General features: G+C 46.6%; 1 protein-coding gene across 1 annotated transcript in view; it reads right to left on the reverse strand.

The window, feature by feature from the left end:
* Positions 1-19,290: 19,290 nt before the first annotated feature.
* The window catches only part of ASIP (agouti signaling protein), a 51,146-nt gene continuing 44,323 nt past the window's right edge, over positions 19,291-26,113 (reverse strand). The window contains exon 4 of the mRNA XM_054046286.1: positions 19,291-24,948. Coding sequence (XP_053902261.1) covers positions 24,772-24,948 — 177 coding nt within the window. The 3' untranslated portion in view covers positions 19,291-24,771. The remainder of the gene's footprint in view (positions 24,949-26,113) is intronic.

The following is a 26,113-nucleotide window of genomic DNA, read 5'->3' on the forward strand; positions in this document are numbered from 1 at the left end:
TTCTGTTGCTTGGGCAATCCTCTGGGGTGGAATGGCTGGGTGGCGAGAGGCCCCCCCCCACTGGGTGTCTGGGTGAGCAGGCTATGGAACTTGGGGAGGAGGGCTGTTGGTTACACAGGGGCTGTAGCGGCGGTCTGTGCTCCTGCTGCCTTTCGTGCAGCTCAACCATACGCTGGAGCATATCAGTTTGATGCTCTAGCAGCCGGAGCATCGACTCTTGCCTTCTGTCAGCAAGCTGACGCCACCTATCATCTTCAGCCCGCCACTTACTCTCTTCAGTCCGCCACGTCTCCTCGCATTCATTTTGTGCTTTCCTGCACTCTGACATTGTCTGCATCCACGCATTCTGCTGTCCTCTGTCAGTGTGGGAGGACAGCAGCAGCTCAGAGAACATCTCATCCAGAGTGCGGTTTTTTCGCTTTCTAATCTTCGCTAGCCTCTGCGAAGGAGAAACATTTGCATCTGGTGGGGGAAAAGGGAGAGTGGTAGTTAAAAAGACACATTTTAGAGAACAATAGGATCACTCTTTCCCGTTAAACCTTGCTGTTCACGTTACACAGCACATGTGCTTTTGTTACAAGGTCGCATTTTGCCTCTTATGTTGAGGGCCTGCCAGTTTGGTGTGAGAGATCACTTACACAGTTCCAGGCAACAGAATTTGGCTTGCAGGCAGCCATAGTAAGCCACAGTCTTTTGGCTTCTTTAACCTTCATAACATGTGGGAATGGTTTCAAACAGCAGCGCCCTCATTTCCCATACTAAGCGGCCGATGGGTTGGCCATTTAAAATGGGTTGGCAATTTAAAAGGAGGGGCCGCGGTTTGTGGGTTAGCATGCAGCACAAACCCAAATAACCCCCCCCCACACACACACACATACACACGCAATTCTCTGATGATCACTTCACCCCTTCCCCCACCGCATGGCTAACAGCAGGGAACATTTCTGTTCAGCCACAGCCAAACAGCCGAGCAGGAACGGGCACCTCTGAATGTCCCCTTAATAAAAGCACCCTATTTCAACCATGAATGATATCACTCTCCTGAGGATAACACAGAGAGATAAGGAACAGATGTTGTTTGAATGCCAGCAAACACCGGGACCATATGCTGCCATGCTTTGTTATGCAATGATTCCAGACTACATGCTACTGGCCTGGCGTGGTAAAGTGTCCTACCATGGCGGACGGAATAAGGCAACCCTCCCCGGAAACCTTTTGCAAAGGCTTTGGGAGTACATCCAGGAGAGCTTTCTGGAGATGTCCCTGGAGGATTTCCGCTCCATCCCCATACACGTTAACAGACTTTTCCAGTAGCTGTACTAGCCGCAAATGCCAGGGCAAATTAATCATTAAACACGCTTGCCTTTAAACCATGTGTAATATTTACAAAGGTATACTCACCAGAGGTGCCTTGTCTGCCCTCAGGGTCCGGGAGCACGCCTTGGGTGATTTCAGGGGTTACTGGCTCCAGGCCCAGGATCAAAAACGTATCTTGGCTGTTGGGGAAACTGGTTTCTCCACTTCCTTGCTGTGAGCTACCTTCCTTGTCCCCAAAACCCACTTCCATGTTGCGTGATTCTCCACTGACGGAGTCAAAGCACAGGGTTGGGGTAGTGGTGGCTGCACCCCCTAGCATGGCATGCAGCTCATCCTAGAAGCGGCATGTCTGCGGTTCTGCCCAGGACCTTCCGTCTACTTCTCTGGCTTTGTGGTAGGCTTGCCTTAGCTCCTTAATTTTCATGCGGCACTGCTGTGCGTCCCTGTTATGGCCTCTGTCTTTCATGCCCTTTGAAACTTTTTCTAATGTTTTGGCATTTCGTTTACTGGAATGGAGTTCAGCTAGCAGGGATTCGTCTCCCCATAGGGCGAGCAGATCCCGTACCTCCCGTTCGGTCCGTGCTGGAGCTCTTTTGTGATCCTGGGACTCCATCATGGTCACCTCTGCTGATGAGATCTGCACTCACCTGCACCTTGCCACACTGGCCAAACAGGAAATGAGATTCAAAAGTTCGCGGGCCTTTTCCTGTCTACCTAGGCAGTGCATCTGAGTTGAGAGCGCTGTCCAGAGCGGTCACAATGGAGCATTCTGGGATAGCTCCCGAAGGCCAATACCATCAAATTCCGTCCACACTACCGCAAATTCGACCCAGAAAGGCTGATTTCAGCACTAATCCCCTCATTGGAGGTGGAGTAAAGAAATCAATTTAAAGAGCCCTTTAAGTCGGAAAAAAGGGCTTCGTTGTGTGGATGGGTCCAGGCTTAAATCGAGGTAACGCTGCTAAATTTGACCTAAAATCATAGTGTAGACCAGGCCTCTCTTTCTATAGCCTCAAGCTCCTCTTAATGGCATCCGCACTTCGGCCCAAACTGAACTCCAGTGTTCGGACTCTGTCAGGGAAGTTCTGTTTGGAAGTAGGAAACCCTCCACTCGCACAACGTACCTGGCAAAGTGGAAGCATTTCTGTGTTTGGTCTCTACAGAAAGATAACACCCCTCCCCACCTGCAACAAGCCTCTATTCCCTTTGTGCTTGACTACTTCTTGTACCTGAAGCAACAGGGGCTGGCTATATCTTCTATTAAGGTGCACCTGGTGGCTATCTCTGCCTTCTAGCTGGGTGTGGCGGGCAGGTCAGTCTTTGGCAATCCCACGGTGGGCCAGTTCCTTAAGGGCTTAGATAGGCTTTATCCCCAGGTGAGGCAGCCTGTTCCCGAGTGGGACTTTAACCTGGTTCTTTCCAGACTTATGGGCCCCCCTTTCAAGCCACTGGCGACCTGCCCCTTATCCTACCTCTCCTGGAAGGTGGCTTTTCTGGTGGCCATAACCTCCGCCAGAAGGGTCTCCGAGCTCAGAGCACTTACTTCCAAGCCCCCCTACTTGGTCTTTTACAAAGACAAGATGCAGCTGCGCCCACACCCAGCATTCCTACCTAAGGTAGTCTCACATTTTCATGTGAATCAGGACATATTTCTACTGGTATTCCTTCCTAAGCCTCATGCCAGCAACAAAGAGTAAGCACTCCATTCCCTTGATGTCGGGCATGCCCTAGCCTTCTATATTGAACACACAAAGCCATTTCATAAGTCAACACAGCTCTGTATTGCAATTGCCGAGAGGATGAAAGGGCTCCCCATCTCAACACAGCATATTTCATCATGGATCACGTCCTGTATCAGAACGTGCTACGACCTAGCTAAAATTCCAGCACCGTCATTAACATCTTGTGAAACGGCACAAGAGCTCAGGCGTCATCCACCGCATTCCTTGTGCAGGTCCCTATCCAAGACATATGCAAGGCAGCAATGTGGTCTTCCATCCACACCTTTACGTTGCACTACGCTATCACCCAACAGGTGAGGGATGATGCGGCCTTTGGCAGGACAGTACTCCAATCAGCAACTCGGTGAACTCCGACCCCTCCTCCGTCTAAATTGCTAGGGAGTCACCTATTAGAATGGACACGAGCAATCACTCGAAAAAGAAAAGACCGTTACCCGCCTTTTGTAACTGTTGTTCTTCGAGATGTTTTGCTCATGTCCATTCCAAATCCTGCCTGCCTCCCCTCTGTCTGAGTATTCCAGCAAGAATGAACTGAGCAGGCAGTGGGTTGGCAGGGACCTATATACACTGCCATAAAGGCGCCACTCCAGGGAGCTCCACAGCCGACCCGACGGATATTGCTAGGGAAAAACCTTCCGACGATCGTGCACACGGCACACGCACACACACCTATTGGATTTATTGGGAGTAGACCACATCCACCCTGACTGAATTGGCCTTCAACGTTGGTTCTCCACTTGTAAGGTAACTGCCTTCTCATCATGTGCCAATATATATTTATGCCTGTATCTGTAATTTTCACTCCATGCATCTGAAGAAGTGAGCTTGTTACCCATGAAAGCTAATGCCCAAATAAATCTGTTAGTCTTTAAGGTGCCACCAGACTCCTCGTTGTTTTTACCTATTGGATTGGACATGAGCAACACATCTTGAAGAACAACACTTACGAAAGGTAGGTAATCATCTTTTTTTTCCCAACCAACAATGCTTCTCCAAAACACAGACAGGCACTTAATACTGACATGTTTCCCCATACACCCATTATCAAAAACATGCAAACAATTCCCCCTCCCCACATTTTTCCCACACAGTAAGCTCCTTTGCTTTACACACTTTTACCCTAAAATGAGATGAATCACTAGAGTTTTGTACTAGAAAAAAACATCAAAGCAAATGTAATATCAGTACACTGTACTAGCCCCTGAAAAAGCAACACATACTCATATACCCCTCCTTTCTGGGATGGTGTGAAGGTTTATGCCCCTCCTTACAGGGCAGCATGGCCTAATGGCCAGAGTCCATATGACTGCCTCTGGTTGCAGGGCCATAGGATCTAACTACTGGCTCAGTGGGGTGGTCCTACCGAAACACGCTGAGGCTTACCGGAGTCAAGGTACCAGTCCGTCACTCCCCTGGGTCGCTTCCTACCGGCTTGGGAGTTGGGGTCTCCCACGGATACCAGGGTTCTCCGCAAGTCTCCGGATCCGTCGCCTCCTCTGGTTCCTCCTGCAGTAGGGGTTCGTGCCGGCCTGTAGAAGCCTCTGTTCCTGGCAGCTTCCAGAACATCGGCTGGTCCTCTGCAGGAGCTTCCCAGTTAGGTCCTTCCCCTGTGACCGCCAGCCCCGACTGAGCCGAGTTCCCTCCTTTTATACTCAGTGAGCATCTGGAGCATGCCTAGTACGAATGGGGCGGGACTTCCTCTGTCAGCGCTACTGGTCTGACGCCGTAGGGGCTAGTGCGGGGCGGGGCTGCCCCGTCACAGATGGACACACACACACACACACACACACACACACACAAATAAGGCAATAAACCAACTTACCCTTTTTAAAACACATGAACGCATGCACAAAAGGTAACATTTCAGAAATTTACCACAGGAAAAAGACATAATACATGTTTCTTCTGGTTCCCCCAACTGTCTTTAGCTTAATGAGCAAGCAAAATGTTAGTATTATTCCCCCAAATGCTTATTTTAATATTTTTTACACAAACCCATATACAGCCTGTTTAAAACATGTTTTTTTCAAAACATTATTAAACACATGCCATAGTTAAAGTCCTTCGTCTTTGTCTCAAGAGCCAAGAAGACTTGGACCTCCACTGAGCTCACTGAACTCCTTCCTCTGTTGCATGTTAACTTGATTGCTTTGTTTCAATCAATCAATAGCACCTTTGCCCTTTACAGAGCTCTCTGATGAGTTCTTTGATGGCTGCTGAGTCCGATAGGCGAGTGATAGTCCCATCCACAGGTAAGGCACACCCACGCACTAGCAGTGCTCTGAATCTGAGTAGCAGATTCTTTCCTCCTCTGATGCTGGTCATCACAAAGCTTGATCCAGTCCATCTCGCCAGTGGCGTAGCCAGCTTCTCAGTGCAGGGGGAACAACCATAAAAAAGGCACCCCCCTTGGCTCCTCCTCTGGCCACGCCCCTCCTTGGCTCCTCCTCCGGCCACTCAGCGCCCCCCCCCCTCCCCTTGGCTCCTCTGGCCATGCTGCGGACATGCTCCCCCTTGGAGGGGCTCAGTGGGGGGGGCGGGTGCAGGGGAAGGGGTGGCGGGTGGGCGCTGATCGCTTCTCTCGGGGGCTAGGGGGAGCGGAGCAGTGGGGCAGGCAGCAGCTGGCGAGATCCCCTCTCCCCGGCAGCTTCCTGCTTCCCTTGGCCCAGGCGGCCCAGCATTTTTTTTCAAAAGCGGAGCCTGCTGGGCCGCCGCTGGGCTCCTGCAGGCAAGTGCGGGGGCAGCACGGCCGGACTCCAGAGGAGCCATGGGGGGGGGGGTGGGCACGGCCAGAGGAGCGAAGTGGCCGGGCTCCTCGGCCATCGCACCCCACGCTCAGCGCTGCCGCCTCCTGTGGCGGCTCAGGGCTCGGTGGCCGAATGCTCCGCAGCTGGCGGGCAGATCCCCTCTCTCCGGCAGCTTCCTGCTTCCCTCGGCCCGGAAGCAGGAAGCTGCCGGGGAGAGGTGATCTGCCCGCCAGCTGCTGCCTGCCCCACTGCTCCGCTCCCCCTAACCTGCATGACACCAGTTTAGCTTACATGACACCTTTTGATATGGACTATGACAGCGTGTTGGGGTAGTGAGTGTGTCAGGCCTGATATGTGTTATAGTATGGTGGGAGAGGCTCTGAGGGGCACAAACATTTAATAAGCTTTCCAGGCACAGTTCAGCACAAAGACATTGGCGTTTGTGTGAACTGCACTTCAGAGAATATAAACTGTAGTCATGATGCTGCTGTTCTGCCATGTCTATAATACACCCCTCAAAGTCTTCAAAAAGCTTCTCTGTAAGACAATGCTTACGGTTACCATGGATACCCTTACAAAGGGTAAGAAACACACACATGATAGACTGCGTAACTCTTATGCTCATTGCATGACACAGGCTCAGACTCAGAGAGCTCTATGGTTAGTGCCCTCCTTAGAGAGAGAGATCCCTCCTCAGCTTTGCTTTCAGTGACCTCTGTAACATCCTGTCTAGGCAATGAGCAAAAACAACTTGGTCCTCTTTCATCAGTGTCTATTGATCTAACGCCGTCCTGGTTCTCTGGGGTGTAAGAAAGGAACCATCCAGCTATTAAGAGATTTTTCATAAAAGAAACACCAGTAAGCACAATTTTAGAAACCCGGATGTTTTCTAACTCCAATATTCTCACCCTCTCAATATTTTATACCCTATTTACCCAAAGCTTGGCTCCACAGTTCAAATCATTCAATGGAGAGCCCCCAACCTCCTATGAGGCTTCTCCCTTTATAGGATCAGATAAAGGGTAAGCATCACATTTGCCAGATAGCCTCACGATCGCTCGGGTCTCCTGATCAGGTTCTGGAGTCTCCAGCAGCAGCAGCAGCTGGACCAGAGGACTCCCCTTGACCTCCCCCCTCTCCACCTCAGAATTGTTGCCGAGGTTGTTCTTCCTTTGCAGGTGTCCATGCACCATTAGTGCTAAAACTAATTTTGCAGTTCTCATGGGGTGAAGGAATCCTTGTTTCCTCTCCACATTGCCCTGATTTCTGAAAATATGCTCTTGAATGAGATGGCCTCTTTCATACCTCAAGGGCTTTTGGGATGGTGCTCCCAAACAGCCAATGGCTAAGCACTAAAGGCCAGGAGGGTCAAGTACGGAACCAAACAGCTTCTTTTCATAAGTAATTAATTAGCATCAAGATATTTCCTTGCATTATCCCAGTCAGTTTAATTCCTCCCATCAGAGTTGCGCAGAAAAAATCACTGTCCTTACCACAGGAGAAGTCTCCTTTCATCAGTTCAAACCTCTTTCTATCAGGTCCTTGGCAGAGTCTGGAAACGTAGAGGGGGAACTCCTCATCCCTCACTTCTGTCAAACCCTGCTCCTCAGCCTGCATAGAAATAAATATTTAAAGTATCACAGAATTTACGAATCATACTAATTAAAGATGGAAAGACAAGCTAATATACCGTCGGTCTGGAGTATCAATTGTAGTAACCTAGTATGGTATACACTGATAGTATAGTACATTGATAGTATATTTGATCAGCCTGTAGAATATGCAGTGATTTATCTAGTTCTTTCCTAGTGCTTTGACTAGTTTCAACTGTCTTGAGGATGAAATTTCTACCTCTCCTCTTGGGAAACCATCTCAGAGTTTAACAGCTTAGTCCAGGGGTTGGCAGCCTTTCAGAAGTGGTGTGCCGAGGCTTCATTTATTCACTCTGATTTAAGGTTTGGCGTGCCAGTCATACATTTTAATGTTTTTAGAGGGTCTCTTTCTATAAGTCTATAATATATAACTAAACTATTGTTGTATGTAAAGTAAATAAGGTTTTTAAAATGTTTTAAGAAGCTTTATTTAAAATTAAATTAAAATGCAGAGGCCCCCAGACCGGTGACCAGGACCTGAGCAGTGTGAGTGCCACTGAAAATCAGCTCGCGTGCCGCCTTCGGCACAAGTGCCATAGGTTGCCTACCTCTGGCCTAGTTTAATCTAGGGCCCTAATTATAGATCCAGTGGCTAGATACTGACTCGGGATTTTTATTTAGTCTACATTTGCCTTTTCTTAATTTTATCCTGTATCTTCAAATTTTGTTCAGGTAAATGGTTGGGTTTGACTCATAAAACCCTAAATGGTTTAAGGTACTTGCTTACCCAGGAGATGCCTCTCTCCTCAGGTCATACTACAGCAGTTGCCATCACTGAAGTCCCTTGAGCTAAAGCCTGTGTTGCCTAACAAAGTTTTTAGGCTAAATTGTCCTCTCCCATGAGCCAGCTTCCTGCTGTGCTTCAGGTCCAGCCAGCTCTCCCCCTGAGAGCTGATTCCCTCCCTCCCACTCATTGTTGCCTCATAGTGCAAGCGTGCTCTGCACTCTGGCCAGTATCATGCCACCAAAAATCAGAAGCAGCACAGTTCAGTTTCTTAACTCGAATGTTACGTGCTGCTCACCATCTCTTCCTGGGCTATTTTGAATTATTTTCACATTGATACCACCTCGCTGATCCCAGTTGTGTTCCAGAAGCTTTATGGAGCAGAGAGAACTTTGAAATACAGCAGCTGTTATCCTGTTGAAAAGACAATTGTTCTCTCTCACCATGTCCTGAATCCCTACTAACATGTTAATTGGCATTCCAGCCCATAATAATGGGAGGTCCACAAATCTTGTCACTTGACTTGAATTTATTGTCAAGAGTGCACCTGTCTTCGCTAAGAGTTCCATTATAATCTGTAACCAACGTTCAATGGCAAATCCTTACCAGCTTCCACCATCCTGCCACCCAATTTAAGTAATGGAAATACTTCCCTTTTCCATCCTGCAAACAAATGGTGTGAACTGTAGTGTGTTCCCATACACAAAGAGCAACTAGTCAGTATTTGTGACTTTTAAAATAGCTTAAGGTAAAACAACAAAATGAGAGAGAACAAAAGCAAAGTCTCCAGGAGAGAGCACAGTATGTGTATCTCCTCTGTAACAGCTGTATTTGAACTGAACTCAAAATGGCAGCTGCATCTAGCAGATTTTTCTACATTTTAAAGGTGCAGTTCACAGAAAATAGTGTCACAACCCAACGACCCCCCACAGCTTTTCTGTCAGGTTTATGCTGCTCCCAGCTAGTTTCACACTGAGAAGTGAGCACTATTATGAGCCTAATACAATGTAGCCAGGGCCAGCTGAACAATACAGGCAGGAAAACATCATTGCTCATGGTGAGCACATATTAAAATGTCAAGAAAAAACACTTCATCTCTATGAATAACATCTGAAAATTAGAGGTTTTAAAGACTTTTGATTATTGGTTGAACGCTGAGCCTTAAATCATTTTAGCAATTAAATATTGGGGAACATCAAAAGAACAGGATGGGCTCAAACCAAAAATTATGACTGCCTATCTGATCCTTTGTGGGGTTCATCAATACTGAGTTGGCGTGTCTACAAGAACAGGGTTTTCGCTATGCTGATGTAATGTATCTGTTTAGTGTTTGGTTGCTTAAGCGATGGTGTGGTAGAAATTGATTAGATCAGTAGTTTTCAACCTGTTTTCATTTGCAAACCCCTAAAACATTTGAAATGGAGGTGCGGACCCCTTTGGAAATCTTAGACATAGTCTGTGGACCCTTGGGGTTGAAAACCAGTGGATTAGATAGAAATCTTCATCTTCTAACACTTCTGCTTCCTCTCCCAGCTGGAATCTAGAAGCACAGAGGCACAACAACTTAAAAATAAGGGGAGTTAGAAAAGAGTTAACTCAATGGTTGTGTAACTCAATGGTTTTACAAAGAAAAACAGTTTCTGGTTTGTTTTAAGCTTTTGGCAAATGTGTGTTTGTGTGGAGGCACATTCTTTTTTTCTGAACCAGTTTTTCCATCAGTAATAAATACCAGAAGCCAGATACCATTGAATTTATATTTTGTTTATTCAGTATGTAGATTTTGTAAGCAGGGGAGCTGCAGGGTGTATTAGGTTACACCTGAGTTCTGTAGGGTTCCTCATTGTGGAGAAGAATATTTTTTATAAATTGAATTGGTGTTTTTGGTGTTACAAAGTGTGTTGGGTACACAGTAGGTTTGTGTCAGTATACGTAGACCTAAGTTTGTATTTTTAACTATACTAACTAGAGCAACTATTGTGTAGGGATTTATTGGTAGTAACGTCATGTTTGTAATAATAATGCATTGGCCTAGTGTGTGTGAGGCTGGCTTCCTAGTCTAGAGGCTGACCCCAGCAGCTATGCAGCTTGCTATTCTTTGTAGAGATAAAGGAGTTTGTCTTTAGCAAAAATGGTAGAGGTCTGTGCTTTTGGTGTGGAAGGCCTAGAATTGCATTTATTCAGCAGGGATCAACACTGGCCATTCTAGGGACCAGGCAAACGCCCAGTTGCCCTAAGGCCCAGTCCTGGTTTTACTGCCTTTCTATATACCTCAGGCAATAACTCTGCAAAATTATCTCATTTTTCTGGGAGGTTTGGCTGGTTGCATTTCAGGGAGACAGATTTTGGGGTGTGGCTAACCAGTTTGACAATGTTTTATCTCAGTCCAGATGGGTAGGAAAATCTGCGGGAAACTTGTGCACTCCAAGGCCAGTCTACTAAAGAGAATCTGCTGGTTTAAAGACCTGTTAAAAATTCTTGCAGATCTCTGGAGACGATGCTTTGAAACAGAGATTAACACCAATTCTCTGCTTTCCTTGAAATTGTTTTTAATTTTGTTCATGTCTTTCACTAGCAAATTGTTTATAGGCGTATATGGGAGTTTGGTCAAACGTAACACCCATTGCTCCAACCGAAAACCTTTCTGCTTCTGCTCTGTGCATTTGTCATCCCTTCTCAGATCTAATGGGAACCATTTGGCCTACACTTCCAATTGGATGGTAACCGGGCTTGCGAGGATGTAACAGGCAAGAGTGATGCCAAGTTAATACGCATACCTCTGTCACTCCCCTTTTTCTTCCCCTTCAGCTCACCTCTCTGCTGAAGCACAGCTTAGAGTTCTGTCTTTTGAGAACAGTATAACATGGAGTTAAATCTCAAAGCCGTGGGATGCCAAACCCTGAATGTAAGTGTTAATAACAATGGCCAGTCAGCCTCATGGAGACAGCTCCATACAATTGCTTAGTGAACAAACATTGAATATATACACAAACATTGACAAACAGTATTTGGAATACTTTTAAGTGACTTCTTAAACCAAACAATTAGGCAGTAAACCAAACCTGGAAGAAGTTTTTCATCAGATTTTTTCAGATTCATTGAAATTGAAACCATTTTTTAGAAGGTTTGATTTTGCCAAAGTCCTGACAAAGCCCTGCCTGCCAGGATTCCATGGGAAACCTGCCTGGTTTCCTGCCAGCGTGCCTGCCTAGCTCCTTAGCAGCCCACTAGACAGACTGCCTTAAAGTTGGAAATCCCAGGGCTAGAAACCAGATGAAAACGAAGCTTGAGTCAGAGCTGACTCCCTATCACCCTATGATGAAGCCACTGAATGGTGAGGGGTCAGCAGAGGCCAGTGTGGTGAGTCCGCTGCTCTTTCCCTCCTGCTCAGGAGGCTGATGGGTCCCCAGCAGGGGAATGTTCTGCAGCAGCTAGGGGGTCATGTGGGGTGAGGCTGGGTATCTGGGACCCTGGGAGGAGTGTGGTGTGGAAGGCAGTTGGAGGGATGAATGTTGGGATTTACAGCATTTGCCTCAGTTGTGATGCACCTGGCCTGCTATCAGGGACTGTGTCAAAGGAAGATAAAGGGTAGGCATCACGTCTGCCAGATAGCCTCACGATCGCTCGGGTCTCCTGATCAGGTTCTGGAGTCTCCAGCAGCAGCTGGACCAGAGGACTCCCCTTGACCTCCCACTTTTCCACCTCAGAATTGTTGCCGAGGTTGTTCTTCCTTTGCAGGTGCCCATGCACCATTAGCATTAAAACTAAGGGAGGATGTGCCAGAGCACTGGAGAGCCCACACAAAGGACGAACAATTACAATTCTGTACTTCAACAATAACCCTCTACAGCCAGGATGAAAATGAGATGGAAACACGTCCCTGAGAGTGCCAGATTTATGCTGTGGAGAAACACAGTACATAGCAGACAGGCCTATGAAAATGTTCTTTCATGCAACTGCTGAGACCATGTAGGTTCATTTCAAAAGGATGAAATGAGAGGAACATGACTCCCCATGAACCCAGAGAAATGAGGACCAAGTCAGAAAAAGAAAGGTAGTTCAGAGTGGAAGCATAAGGAATATGGCTTCATTTTAAATCCAGATGCTGAAGACACAGTGCTATTGTTTTATGACCTGGGGATGAGTCAGGAATACAAGAAGCTGCAGGAAATATATCTTTAGAAAGCCACCTCTTGCTGAGTGCATAAATCCTGAAAATTATAGTCAAGAGTTGCTCCAAAAAATCTAATTGTGCCTTTTAATTTAACTACAGTGAATTTAATTGGATCAGCATAACAACAATAATAAAATAAATCCAGACTACAAAAAAAGATCCAGTTATCATCTGAGAGAATTGGTTATTTACACGCTACATCCAGTTTCACTTAATTTACAGGTTCAGTCTTCAACCAGCTTCAGCTATGGCTGCTTCCAACTGACAAGTGTTTTTTTTTTTGAGCTCAGCATCCAGGATGTTCGAGATCTTAAAAGTGCAGTAAATACTTAAGTTCTTAAAGTTCCACATGTAACCCACATGTCTTATACTGCAGCATTTGATTCATTCTCCCCCCTCCCAAGGAAAGGGAAAGAAGTAGTGGGGAGGAGACAGAATTTTCCAAGCTAAAATCCTTGCATCTCTGCACATGTGGACAGAACAAGAAAGCTAGAAGGTCCCAGAAACATCTAGAAGTCGGGCATGGCAGTTACTGGATGTGTTCAGTAGTGGTTTCTGAAGCACTATAGAAAGTTTGCATTGTGGACAATCCACCTGAATACATTCCCAGGTTGTCAGGCCTCCATAGCCACGCTGTTATCTTTAGCACACTAGCTTGAGCAGACCTAGCTTGTGTTGTCTACCCATGCTGGAATGCACCCTCCCAGATGCTGTTTAAAAATACCTTTATGGAATGAAGATAGCATCCTAGAGCAAGAGTCTTATAGAGATCCAGGGAACACGTATGTTATATGCTGAGCCCAATCCCTGTACCACTTTGGATACAGGCTACAGGTTCCTGTTGCACTAGCAACCGAGGGACCAGTCAGCTATTCATCCAAAGGCTGGAATGCTACTCAGTGTAGCATTTGTTTGCTGGCAGAGTTCTGAAATGTCTGAAAGGCTACCCTGTGATGCTGCTTTTTTCTCAAGCTCTGAAGAGTCCAGGTGACACCCACTAAGTCTTGTGGTCACGCTGACGCCTGAGAAATCATCTCGAAGGGAAGATCGGAAGGGAATGTGTATGTGCTAAAGCACAGAAGTGTCAGTGTTACATGGAACCCTTCCAATGAAAATTGAAGTGTGTGACAGCAACAAAGGGGGAGGGGGAATATGTATGAGGAACACCAGAAGATTTACTATCTAATCATTTTTGTTTAAAAGTTGTTCATAGTATTCTGAATACTATTTACTATGTTTTCTGTAGGCAGGAAACATTTTTTACTAAAGAAACCTGTAGGGTACTCTCTCTTTGAAGTTCACTGGGAACTACTAACACCTACTTATCAAGGTTCTATATACAATAACCCTGAGGTTGAACTCTGTGTATTGCTTTCTGAAATGCGGCGCATTTCAACTTAGCTACTTTATCACTAGATTTAGTGACTTTTTGGTTTTCCTAGCGAGAAAATAAGTGACCAGTGACATATCTAGCGACTTTCACTGCCACTTACAGTGACATTCAGAAAAAGAAGTCACCAGTAGTGCTAATAAAATCCATTCCATGCTCTTCTTACTACATTTGGTTGCATACCAAGTTATGTCTCAATTCAGCATATACTTGGAAGGAATTGCATTCCAGGGCTTCTTGGGCTGAGATCACTATAATCTGCCAGCAAGACTAATTAAATACTTTGCTAAAGCCAGGCACGCTTTGGAGAGAGCAGCACATTAGCCAGTGTTTATTTGTAGCCGAATGTGTTCTTTCTTGCTGCTCCATAGTAGGTAGTACACCTTGTCAGCAGGGAAAGATGGCTAATGAAGTGGGCAAGGCGGGGGCGGCAGGTTAGTCGGCGAGGTGAGCCGAGCCGCATGGATGGCAAGTGAGGTGGGCTAAGACAGGGCCATGTGCCCCAATGGGGCAGGGGCACCGTGTCTCCAGGGATGAAGCCCTTACTACAGGATCAAAGGTTGAGCTAGCCTGATTTCGGCTCCCCTTTATTCCTTCCCCTGGCTGGCCTGGGGTTAACTGCCCAGCTGGGGCAGTGTAGACGTAGTCTCCGAGTGCAAGTCAAGGCAAAATGTAGTCCTTAGTTACTATTATGTTTAGAGGACTAATTGGTAAACCCTTACAAGCCATGTGTGAGTCAGTGTAAATTCCATGACTGCAGGCAGTTTTGTCAAATGTGAATATGTCATATGACATGTTACAGGCACCATTGTTTTCTGTGCTACACTGTTTTTTAATGGACCAAACTGAGTTGATTTTATTGTCTTTCTCTCTTGGTTTTAAAATAGCCTATAAGTATCTGGCATTGTCACCGTTAGACTGTTTTGCAGTTAAAGCAAACAGTGTATTTCCTCTTCTGTGGTTGAGAATTTCAGAGCTGCCTTAAGTTGGATGTAGGAGGGGATGGAGAATTCATGTGTGCGAGGTCCCTAGCTCCCTCAAATCCTGATTCCCACAACGGGTTGTTTACTTGTGAAATTCCCAGAGGATGGCAAACTGCACTGTCAGTTTGGAGAAATTAAGACCATGAGATCACCAATGCTTTTGATCAGATTTTACCTGAGAAAATTGTTAGATAAGTGAGTGCAGTCCATCCAATACAGCTGTCAATGAGGGTCTGATCCAAAGCTCATTAAATCAATGGAAGTCTTTCCATTGTCTTCAGTGGGAGTTGGATTGAGTCATTAGTGAATACATATGGGTATTTCTCTGTCTTTATGTACATTAAATGAATGATACATGGTGGTGTGGCCCCATTATGTAGAATGCCAAAAAGACCTTTATACCACCATGTTGTGTAATCTGTGCATTCCCTCCATTGAAAGGGCATTCCCACTCTTTGGGCCTAATCCAACTCCAACTGTAGTCAATCAATGGCAAAACTCATTCACCTCACTGGGGGTAGAATCAGGCTTTGTCTTGGAGTTTTTACTGGGTCCGTCTCTGTGTCTGGATTCCCAGAGACCACTGAAAGCCTGAAGTGTGCTTTACTGCCCTGAGACTGTGACCTTTGCTCTATGATATAGACTTTGCCAGAATTATTCATGCCTTTGTCACCTCCAGGAAGGTGCTTTGGCCCTGCTTAGAGTCACCTTTGGCAGAAGCTGGAGCTAGTGCAAAATGATGCCATGCCTTTTGAGTGGGGTCTTCCTTTTCCCCTGTGCACACTACCTCTAGTGTCTTTAAAAATAAGAAAGGAAGGAGTATAGTTCTACTCAACAGAGCAAATGCAACTGCTGTGGGCAATAGTCAGCAGCAGCTTAGGAATATTATATTTCACCTCCCTACTCATCTCACGGAGACATAACTTGCCATAGAAACATAGGAACTGCCAGACCAGATGAGACCAATGGTCCATTTAGTCCAGTATCCTGTCTATGACAGGGGCCAGGACCAGGTTCTTTAGAAGAAGGTGAAAACCCACATAAATGGACAGTTATGGAATAACCAAATGATAGGGGAATTTTTTCCTGCCTCTAGGCAATTAGTGGTTGGCTTGTGCCCTGCATGCTGAGAGTTTATAACCCCCTACGTGTTTATCCTGTCCAATGTAAGTACAGATGTGCTTATCAATCTGTTGAACCTGTTTTCAAATCCTACTAATTTACTGACCTCATTGGTGTCTTGTGTCAATGAGTTCCACAGGCAATGTGTTTTTATAAATGCCTTTTGATTTCATTGATTGTATCCTTGTTCTTGCAGCAAATGAAGGAGTGATCAGGAGTGCACTCTCCCTTCTATTGGTTATTTTGTACACCTCTGTCATATTCTCTCTTATTCGTTTCCTCCTGAAAGCAGACAGTCTTCATCTCTTCACTCTTTCCTCATCAGGAAGTCGTTCCAGCTCTCTAATCATTGTCCTTGCCTTTCTCTAGACCTCTTCTATCTCCACTTTATTTGGGTCATACCATTTCTGTGCGCTCTCAAATAACTTATTGGATCATGTCCTTTTCAATGCTATGATGAACATAGTGCACCCAATGGATTTCTGACTACTCCTGTGAGATAGAATATGTGGCACAGCTATTGCCTCTCACCCAGAAACCAGGTCGCATTAACTTTTTGTGGGCCTGGTTCCAAACATATCTGTGTGCCCCTATGGGGGCAATGGCATGTGGGGGGGGGCAGTCCTTGGAGCGAGGGGCCAGCCAGGGGCAATGGGGCGGCCCTGCTCCACCCACTGCGAGGGCACTGCTTACAAGTTGGCAGTCGCCAGATGCACACTGGCCCACCCAGCCCTGTGCTGCCAATGTGCCCCTTCCCCGTGAGGGTGGGTCCATCCCCTGGACCTGCTGTGCCCAGCACCCTCCCACACAAATGCATAGTGCCCTGAACACCACCACCCCTGCCCAACACCCCTCCGCAACCCCACCACAATTGCCCATTACCCAACAGAGACCCTCCACTGCCCAGCACTCCAACACGCACAGATCGCCCCATCCCGCTGCCCAGAACCCTTCCCCACAGCCTCACCGCAACTACACAGTGCCCCGCCAAGAGACCCTCACTGCCTAGCACCTCAAAATACAAATCCTCCCCCACTGCCCAGCACCTCCCACCCTTTCACATCCCAGCATCCCCCCCACAGAGCCACTCCCCCATGCCCTACTGAGCTAGCGCAGAGCAGGGATCCCCCCTCCCAGCACAGTGCTAGGGGGCAGGACAGCTGAAGCTCGGGAGCAGAGAGCGGCCCCATCCCCTGGGGCCCCGCCCAGCCCTATCTGCCTGGCGCTGATGGGCCTGGCGGTGGAGGAGGTGTTTCCTTGTCTGGCTGGAGGGGGGAGCAGCCTCCAACTTCACCAGCCCGCCGCTTCCGCAGAGCGGCAGGAAGAGGTGGGCCCCGCCCCCGGGGAGCCCAAAGTGGACGGTCACCAGCCCGGAGCGGCAGCAACTGAGGGCTCCTCTCCGCCCCAGCTCTGCCTGCCAGTGATGAGGGCAGAGAGGAGCCCTGAGCTGCCCGCCAGCCGAAAGGAGCAAGCAGTGGGCAGGGGGGAGAGGTCAGGGAGTGGGGAGGAGCCGGCAGGCAGGGGCAGGGCCAGAGAGAGAAGCCCTGGCCAGCTGGTTGAGAGGAGTGAGCGGAGGGGTGGGGGAGGAGCCGGGGGGTAGAGAGGAGCCAGCTGCTTTGGGTGCAGTGCAAGTGGGCCCCTTTTGAGTGTTGGCCCGGTGCCAGTGGTGCCATTGTAAACCCAGTACTGCCCAGAAAACCCTAGTAACTGGAGGGATGGCTAGCCCACAGTCGGGAAGTGTGATTGCAGCACATGTAGACATAACTTGGATCTCGCTAAATCAAAGTAATCTTGGTTAACTCCAGTAACAGTAGCAGTGAAGCTGCAGCATCATGGGCTAGCCCTGCCTCCCCAGAACCTTGGGTACATACGTGTGTGGCTGCCAGCTTGCTCCTACAGCTCTATCGCTATTGTTACTTGAGCTAGGTTTGATCAGATATAGCAAAGCTAGCTCGGGTATGCCTACACATGCCGCAATCACACCCCTGATTGCAATGTAGACGTAAGGGGGAACAGCCCAGACAGTGAATGAACATCCTCCACTGCCCTGCACCTTAGGCAGTTGTTTACAACAGTGCAAAGTGAATGCAGTATGTCTGACTGGTGATTTTGGGGTCCTTTTCTACCTGTCTCATGAAAATTTGTCTCCTGAAGTTGGCAATACTATAGAATGTAAAGTGGATGTCAAATGCTACGAAGTCAGAAGGGTGGCACTTTGCGCACACTTTACACTGGTTTAAATGATAACACAAAGTGGGAGGCAGTGGTGCATCTGGCACCTGGTGTCTAACTGGTTCTGTATAAACCAATCTGGCAATATATCTGCCTAGATTGATGAGAGGTGACACAAATTTGTTGCATCCCAGTTTCCACAGCCAAAGAATGAGCAGCAACATAGAACATAGAAAAGTGGAGATTTTTCCAAAGCCATGCAGATGGGCGCAGCATGGGAGAGCGTACCAAAGGGAAGAGGAAATTGCTGGAAAGAAAAGCGCAGTCATCTCCCAAAATCATATTCTCTGGAGCAGTGGTTCTCAACCAGGGGTATGCATGCCCCTGGGGGTACACAGAGGTATTCAAGGGGGTACATCAACTGATCTAGATATGTGCCTAGTTTTACAGAAGGTTACATAAAAATCACTAGTGAAGTCAGTAGAAACTAAAATTTCATACAGACAAAACGAGAAAGTCAGCAATTGTTCAGTAACAGTGTGCTGTGACACTTTTGTATTTTTATGTCTGATTTTGTAAGCAAGTAATTTTTAAGTGAGGTGAAAGTTGGGGTATGCAAGACAAATCAGACTCCAGAAAGGGGTACAGTAGTCTGGAAAGGTTGAGAACCACTTCTCTGACGTATACAAGCATTGTTCCTCATATTTCGCGTAGCCTCCAACTTCTGTATCAGCTTCAAACTTGGCTACTTTGTGCTCAATCCCCTCTTCCAAATTGCATGTAACAATCCATCTAAAACAGTGTCCTGGAGTAACTGCCCCTCCACCTTGAAAATATTCCATATGTGGCTCCCCGCTAGTTTTCCATTGAGCAACGTCATTGAACTCTTCCCCAATACTGGCTAAAACTGGCCGAAACTGGCCAAAAACTCTTTGAAAAGCTGTATTTCGCTCCTTCTTTTGGGCATGGCAGAGATCTTGAAAGACCTTCAGAAGAATTTTCAAGCACAACTTCCCCGCCTGCCCCTGGGTCGGGGACAAGATTCTCAGCAGGTGTAAATCAAAGGAGATAGGCTGATTTACAGCTCTAACCCTCTGTCAATCCACAAACTTTATCATCCATGTGTCTTTTCAAAACATCCCCCTCTGGTCTCTTCATTTTATAAATGAGGCTCCTCCACCCCAGAGAAAATGGCATTAATTTCCCTCCTCCCTGATTAAAAAAACTCTTCAAACAGAACATAGGAAGTAATTGCTAGGTATGTGTTTTATTGGTTTCCATACTCTACAAATGCTCATTCAATGTGAGCAGTTGCTGAAAGAGTAATGTAATTAAGGCTGATACAATCAATACTATTAAATTGTTAAGTTCATTTGTGCCATTAATAAAAACAATCAAACCGCTATTTATTTTGTCTTAATGACTGTAAATACTTTGTTATAAAGTATGCATAGACACACGCACACGAACAACTATGCATAAGATATAAGCCTTTACCTTGCCACTGATTACAAATAAGCAGCTATAGATTATAATATAATAATAATAATAATTAATGGAGATATCCCATCTCCTAGAACTGGAAGGGACCTTGATAGGTCATTGAGTCCAGCCCCCTGCCTTCACTAGCAGGACCAAGTACTTATTTTGCCCCAGATCCCCAAGTGGCCCCCCTGAAGGATTGAACTCACAACCCTGGGTTTAGCAGGCCAATGCTCAAACCACTGAGCTATCCCTCCCCCCAATGTTAGAATTCCATGTTTGGGTTTTGCTAGAGGTGGTAAAAATTTTCAACTGAAAAATTTTCCTGTTAGAAAATGTGGTTTAATTTACATTGAAAATATGAATGTAGACAAAAATGTTTGATTTTTCCAGCATTTAAAAACGAAAAATTTGTTTCGTTTCAATTTGAAATATCATTTCAGTTTTTGGAAACTCAAAAAGTTTGGTTTTCTGTTTTTGGTTTTTGAATTTTTGTCTCCCTTTCCCTTTTCTTTACTCCGCTCCCTCCCCCCACTCAGGCGTAAAAGTGAGCCGGTACGGGCTGGTACTCCATACCAGTAAGAACCCGCACCGTCTCATACCCAGCCCACATTAAAGTGCTGCCATGGCAGTGCTTAAATGTCCCTGCCCCATTGCCCCTCCCCCCCCTGCAGCCTCTGACGGGCTGGGGGAGGCAAAGGGAGCAGTTGCCCTGGGGCCTGCGATTTAAAAGGGCCCGGGGCTAGCGCAGCAGTGGCGTCCGGAGCCCAGGGCCCTTTAAATCAACACGGGAGCCCTGGGCGGTGTGGGCCAGGCGGCCTGAAAAGACTGGTTGGGGGATGCTGACCCCCAGCCCTGCCCCCTTCCGCCAGAGGCTCCGCCCCTTCCGGGGGCCAGAGCCCGCCCCTGGCCCGTACCGGTAAGTGGCCTAACTTACTTTCACCCCCTGCCCCCACTGGAAAAATGAGATGAAAGGTAAAAGAGTGTGTGAAAGTAGGGGATACCCATTTTTAATACTTATTTACTGTTTTCCAATTTTCAAAAGTTAGAAAACAGTAAGTGTGTGAAAATGAGTAAAGCCACTTTTCATGCTTTAACCAGGGCCGCCCAGAGCGGGGGGCCCCATGAGTCCTGGCTGAGAATCTCTGCTAGAGGCACCTTTTTAATTTTTATTTACCCAGTGGTGGTCTGGGTCTTCGGTGGCATCTCGGCGGCGGGTCCTTCAGTGCTGCCGAAGATGTGGAGCGAGTGAAGGATCCGCCACTGCTGCTGTAGACTCGGAGCGCCGCCCGGTGAGTATGTCTGCTCCCCTGCTTTGCCCCAGGCCCCCTGAATCCTCTGGGTGGCCCTGGCTTTAACTGTTTTCTAATTTTTTTCATAGGAAAAACTGTAGGCTTTCTGATCAACTTTAGGTTCTGGGGAGATCATAAATCAGCAATCAGATTTTGTATGATGAAACCTCAGCCTCCTTGTTTAAGCCCTGGATGTTCTTTACTTTCCCTGTTTTCCATCCTTCCATACTAGTGTATTTTGTATTGCACCCATCATTCTTCAGGCAATCATCCATCATCCTTCAGCCAAAGGGCCGCATGGACTCCTTTCAGAGCCATTAATGTGCATCATTAATCAGCCAGAAGGGGCACCATGGAGAGACATAAGGCCCTCTTTCCACCTCCACTCCCATATTTCTCCACCCCCAATGTGGAATGTCCTTTGAGTACATTGTAGCTGTATATGGGTGTGGGCTGCTGGAAGTCTCTCCTACCCTTTCTTAATTTTCCAGCGCTTCTGGGTTTCATTTTGGGACACATCTTTATGGCACCACACTGCTCCTTTTTTTAAAAAAGGGTTTTTTTTAAACCATTTTAATTAATTTACCCTTTGGGAATCATTAAAAATAAGTGAATACATATAGATTTCATGCCTTTCCTCATTTTTAGAGGAAAATATGCATGGTTTTCCAGTTAGTTTCTAACCCTGGCCTTTGGTGGAAATCTACCTTGAAGAGTATTAAAATGTAAATTAAAGGTATAATAACAATCAAAGAGCACATGCATGTACATTTCTTTATCAAACTGATGTCTATGCTGCGCTGTGAAGATACTGCATAGTAAGCTGGTGCACCGTGACATCCCATGTGCACCCCGCTGCAGTACAATGGAAGTCCTGGAGTGTACCTTGGCTAACTACTCCTTGAAAGCGTGGTAAGCCAGGCTGCACTGCAGGACTTTCACTGCACTCTAGCAGTGTCCACACAAGATGTTACTGCGTGGCAAGGTAGCGTGCTGTACATTCAGATCCTGGCTTGCTGCACAGCAACTTACTGTGTAGATATGGCTTTAGTAAAGGTTCTGGGTGAAGGCTCTGTCAAGTTCTCATTGTATCTGAGCACTGCACTCAAGAAAAGCATTTTCTTTGCACTCCACATTCCAAAATGTCATCTGACCATTACTATGGTTGTAATGGCCAATTAGGACATTTTCTTCTGGTCCGTGGGAATACCATTTAGGGACATTAGAGGTCAGATTCTGTCAACCTTGTGTTGAGTAGGTCTATGGCAGAGTAAGGTACTCCTCAACCTGAGTAAGGGTGCCAGGATTTGACCCTATGTGCCTGCATCTAGTATGTATGTTTTTTCTGGACTCCTTTTTTTCCATGCCCAAATTGTGTATAGACTCCTGAATCTGTACATCTGATTAAAAGAAACAACTATGAACATTTTAATAGACTCCAACCTTGCAAGATTTATGGCAGCCAGTAGGAGAAAGGAATGCACACTGGGGGTTGGTCTGTCTCTGTTTAGCCTCTCCTAGGTTTTTCTCTTTTTGAACTTTATAGAGAGACAGATTGACAGACTAATCACCTGCTCTCTATCAACATCTGTCCTGTGTCTTGAACTCTGGGTTTTTAAGTTCGGGTTGGGGGAGGGAGGCAAAAATTTACGAACAAATGTTGCCAGGATGGCTTCAGAGAGCATCTATGTCTTTCACGTTTTCTCTGATTGCCATAGAACATCATTCAGCCCTGTACTTGGTAATAATTGGCTGAAACAAAGTAATGTTACCCCTGTTGGCGTCTAGGCAGAGAATGAGCAGATGTAGGCATAGGACCCTCTCCAGGCTGCTGTCATATGCTTGGGGAAAGCAGGCATGGCAGGAAGGCGAGGGTGAGGAATGCTGGACTGTCCTGCATTCTGATATAGCAGGCTGACAGACTGCTCATACAAACACTTTGGTGGGGGGGAAGCCCTGGTAGTGTTAGTTGGGCCAATGGTACCAGTGGTCCGTTGATGACTGTCAGTGTTCGTGAGAGGAAGGAAAGGGCTGCAGAAGAGAGACAAAGATGTGGAGGACATAGAGTCTGCAGTCAGAGAAGAGAGCGGGTGAACATAGAGAGCTGAGGTGGGGTGAAGACCACCCTCAACATTAAAACCAGTTTCTAGCCCTGCTCCCACTCTCCCCACCATGACTTCCGAGGTCTATTCTTGATGATATGAGGGAGGATGATCCCCCACTGATGGCATTATGCTGCTGAGTGTCACCAGAAAAGACACAAAGACTAGGAAGATCTCTAAGAACAAAAGCTAAACAGGAGTTCCCCATACTCTGAACTACTGCTGGTAAGTAAGATCCCCAGGAGTCTGGGTGCCCTGGAACTGGCTGTGCTGGTGCTGAGTAGTGTCATAACACTGCCTGGTCCTAGCTGGGAGGATAGGACCAAAACCTGTTATATCTCGGCTTTACTCCAGACTCCCTGGTCTTTACTCCATGTGTGGGGAAGTGGCTAATCCTAAAGCCTACACTTACTGCATGGTATCCTGGTTCTAATATAACATGTGGTGCTATCCCCACAGGTAAACCACATGGTGCTGTGGTAAGCAGACTGTGAAGAGCTACAAAGGGATCTCACAAAACTGGGTGACTGGGCAACAAAATGGCAGATGAAATTCAATGCTGATAAATGCAAAGTAATGCACATTGGAAAACATAATCCCAACTATACATATACAATGATGGGGTCTAAATTAGCTGTTACCACTCAAGAGAAAGATCTTGGAGTCATTGTGGATAGTTCTCTGAAAACATCCACTCAATGTGCAGCGGCAGTCAATACAGCAAACAGAATGTTGGGAATCATTAAGAAAGGCATAGATAATAAGACAGAAAATATATTGCCTCTATATAAATCCATGGTACGCCCACATCTTGAATACTGCGTGCAGATGTGGTCACCTCATCTCAAAAAAGATATCTTGGAACTGGAAAAGGTTCAGAAAAGGGCAACAAAAATGATTAGGGGTATGGAACGGTTTCCATATGAGGAGAGATTAATAAAATTGGAACTTTTCTGCTTGGAAAAGAGATGACTAAGGGGGGGGGATATGATAGAGGACTATAAAATCATGACTGGTGTGGAGAAAGTAAATAAGGAAGTGTTATTTACTCTTCATAACACAAGAACTAGTCACCAAATGAAATGAATAGGGAGTAGGTTTAAAACAAACAAAAGGAAGTATTTCTTCACGCAATGCAGTCAACCTGTGGAACTCTTTGCCAGAGGATGTTGTGAAGGCCAAGACTATAACAGGGTTCAAAAAAGAACTAGATAAGTTCATGGAGGATAGGTCCATCAATGGCTATTAGCCAGGATGGGCAGGGATGGTGGTCCTAGCTTCTGTTTGCCAGAAGCTGGGAATGGGTGACAGGGGATGGATCACTTTTCTGTTCATTCCCTCTGGGGTATCTGCCATTGGCCACTGTCAGAGGACAGGATTCAGGGCTAGATGGACCTTTGGTCTGACCCAGTGTGGCCATTCTTATGTTATAAACACTAGGTCCCCTGTTGTGTTAACCAAATTTGTTCTAATGCGGCCAGTTTCATACTGTAGATGGACACTGACAACCTAGGGCATTCAGCCCGGGTCCTCCTCATAGACGCTTACAGCCTGTGGTGAGATGTCACATTTCTGAAAGAAACAAATCTTCCTTGAACTGGAACCTGTTCCCATTCAGTTCTGTTCTAAATACTCTGTCAGCCCGTCAGCCTCCATCCCCCCTCCCTCACACTCCCTGTAATGATTTACTTGTGGGCCACAGTGCTTGTTCCATGAAGTAAACCCCAGCATTCATTCAGGTCTGGGGAACACAAAGCCAGCGGGAAAGCTTCAAAGACTCTATACTTCGCTTGCAATGCACACGAGAAAAACAGGTTGCAACAAACTCTGGAGCAGTTAATGACAGAGTTCCAGCACTGCCTTCCTGGTGTGGGTTTAGCAGTTTGGGTTTCCTACTCGGCAGTAGCAGACAGTCTGAAAAAGCCGGCAGTGGCAGAAGGTGCAGACATCACAGCACGGGGGAGAGGGTGTCTTGCAGTTTTTCCAAGTAGCCACACAATTAGCTGGGAGTGTGGGCCTGGGCCTGCGGGATTTTCTTTTCTGGGTCTTTCTCTGCAAGAAGACAGAAATGAAAACTTTTATTAACTCTACAGCAATCCCAGATCATGAATAAAGCATCAATACAGGACTTGACTAAGAGAAATGTTGGTTTGAGATCAGGAGCATAGCCTCTCAGAAGAATTAGTGGAAGCTCCAAGCCCAATATCCCGAGTCATTTAAAACAGGACTGGACAGGGCCCTGGAGAATGTACTGCTATACTGCATTGGCAAAGCAATGAACCAGATGATCTGAGGGTCGCTCATAATACTTTGCCCATCTACAATGTCTTTTTATGTGAAGATCTGAGAACATGTTTCAAACCTCACAACACCTCTGCAACGTTGATAAACAAAGAAACTGAGTCACAGAGAGGTGAAGTGAAACCTGGGAATAGAACTCAGGTTTTCTGGCCCCCACACTGGTGCTTTAAGCCCAAGTCTAACTGCCCCCCCAAGAGAGTTGGTCAATTTTTAGGGCCATATTTTTAGTCTTCTAAAATTATTCCGTAATAGCAGGGTAAAAAAACAGCCACCACCCTGCATGTAGGCATGTGCAAACTGCTAGTCAAGTATGCTCCCAATTCCTGCATGGAAACCCCTATAATAATAATAATAATAATGGAGATATCCCATCTCCTAGAACTGGAAGGGACCTTGAAAGGTCATCAAGTCCAGCCCCCTGCCTTCACTAGCAGGACCAAGTACTGATTTTGCCCCAGATTCCCAAGTGGCCCCCTCAAGGATTGAACTCACAACCCTGGGTTTAGCAGGCCAATGCTCAAACCACTGAGCTATCCCTCCCTCCCCATTTGCAATAACAAATGCAAGTTTTTAGGTGAGCAAACAAAATCTCTTGCAAATCTTCTAGCCTACTTGTGGAGATATTTTGCAAATACAGCTCCTCTTGTCTATGAGTCAATACAAGCAAAATCTTTCTGTCCCAGCGTGCAAAAGCGGGAGGCACCTGGGACCCCAAAGCTCCAGGTACATAACGAGCCGCATTCCCATTATTAACCCTCAATTTTTTTCAGAGGGCTAAGACTGAGGGTAAAATTTTCAGAAGCGCCTAAGTAATTTAGGAGCTTAAATCCTATTTACTCTGGCAGGGGTGTCCCTAAGGGGGTGCAGGGCCCTGGACATAAGCACCAAGTTTCTAATCTGCCGGGGGTGGGAGGAA

This window comes from Malaclemys terrapin, chromosome 12 (genome assembly GCF_027887155.1).
Source record: "Malaclemys terrapin pileata isolate rMalTer1 chromosome 12, rMalTer1.hap1, whole genome shotgun sequence".
Lineage (NCBI taxonomy): Eukaryota > Metazoa > Chordata > Testudines > Emydidae > Malaclemys > Malaclemys terrapin.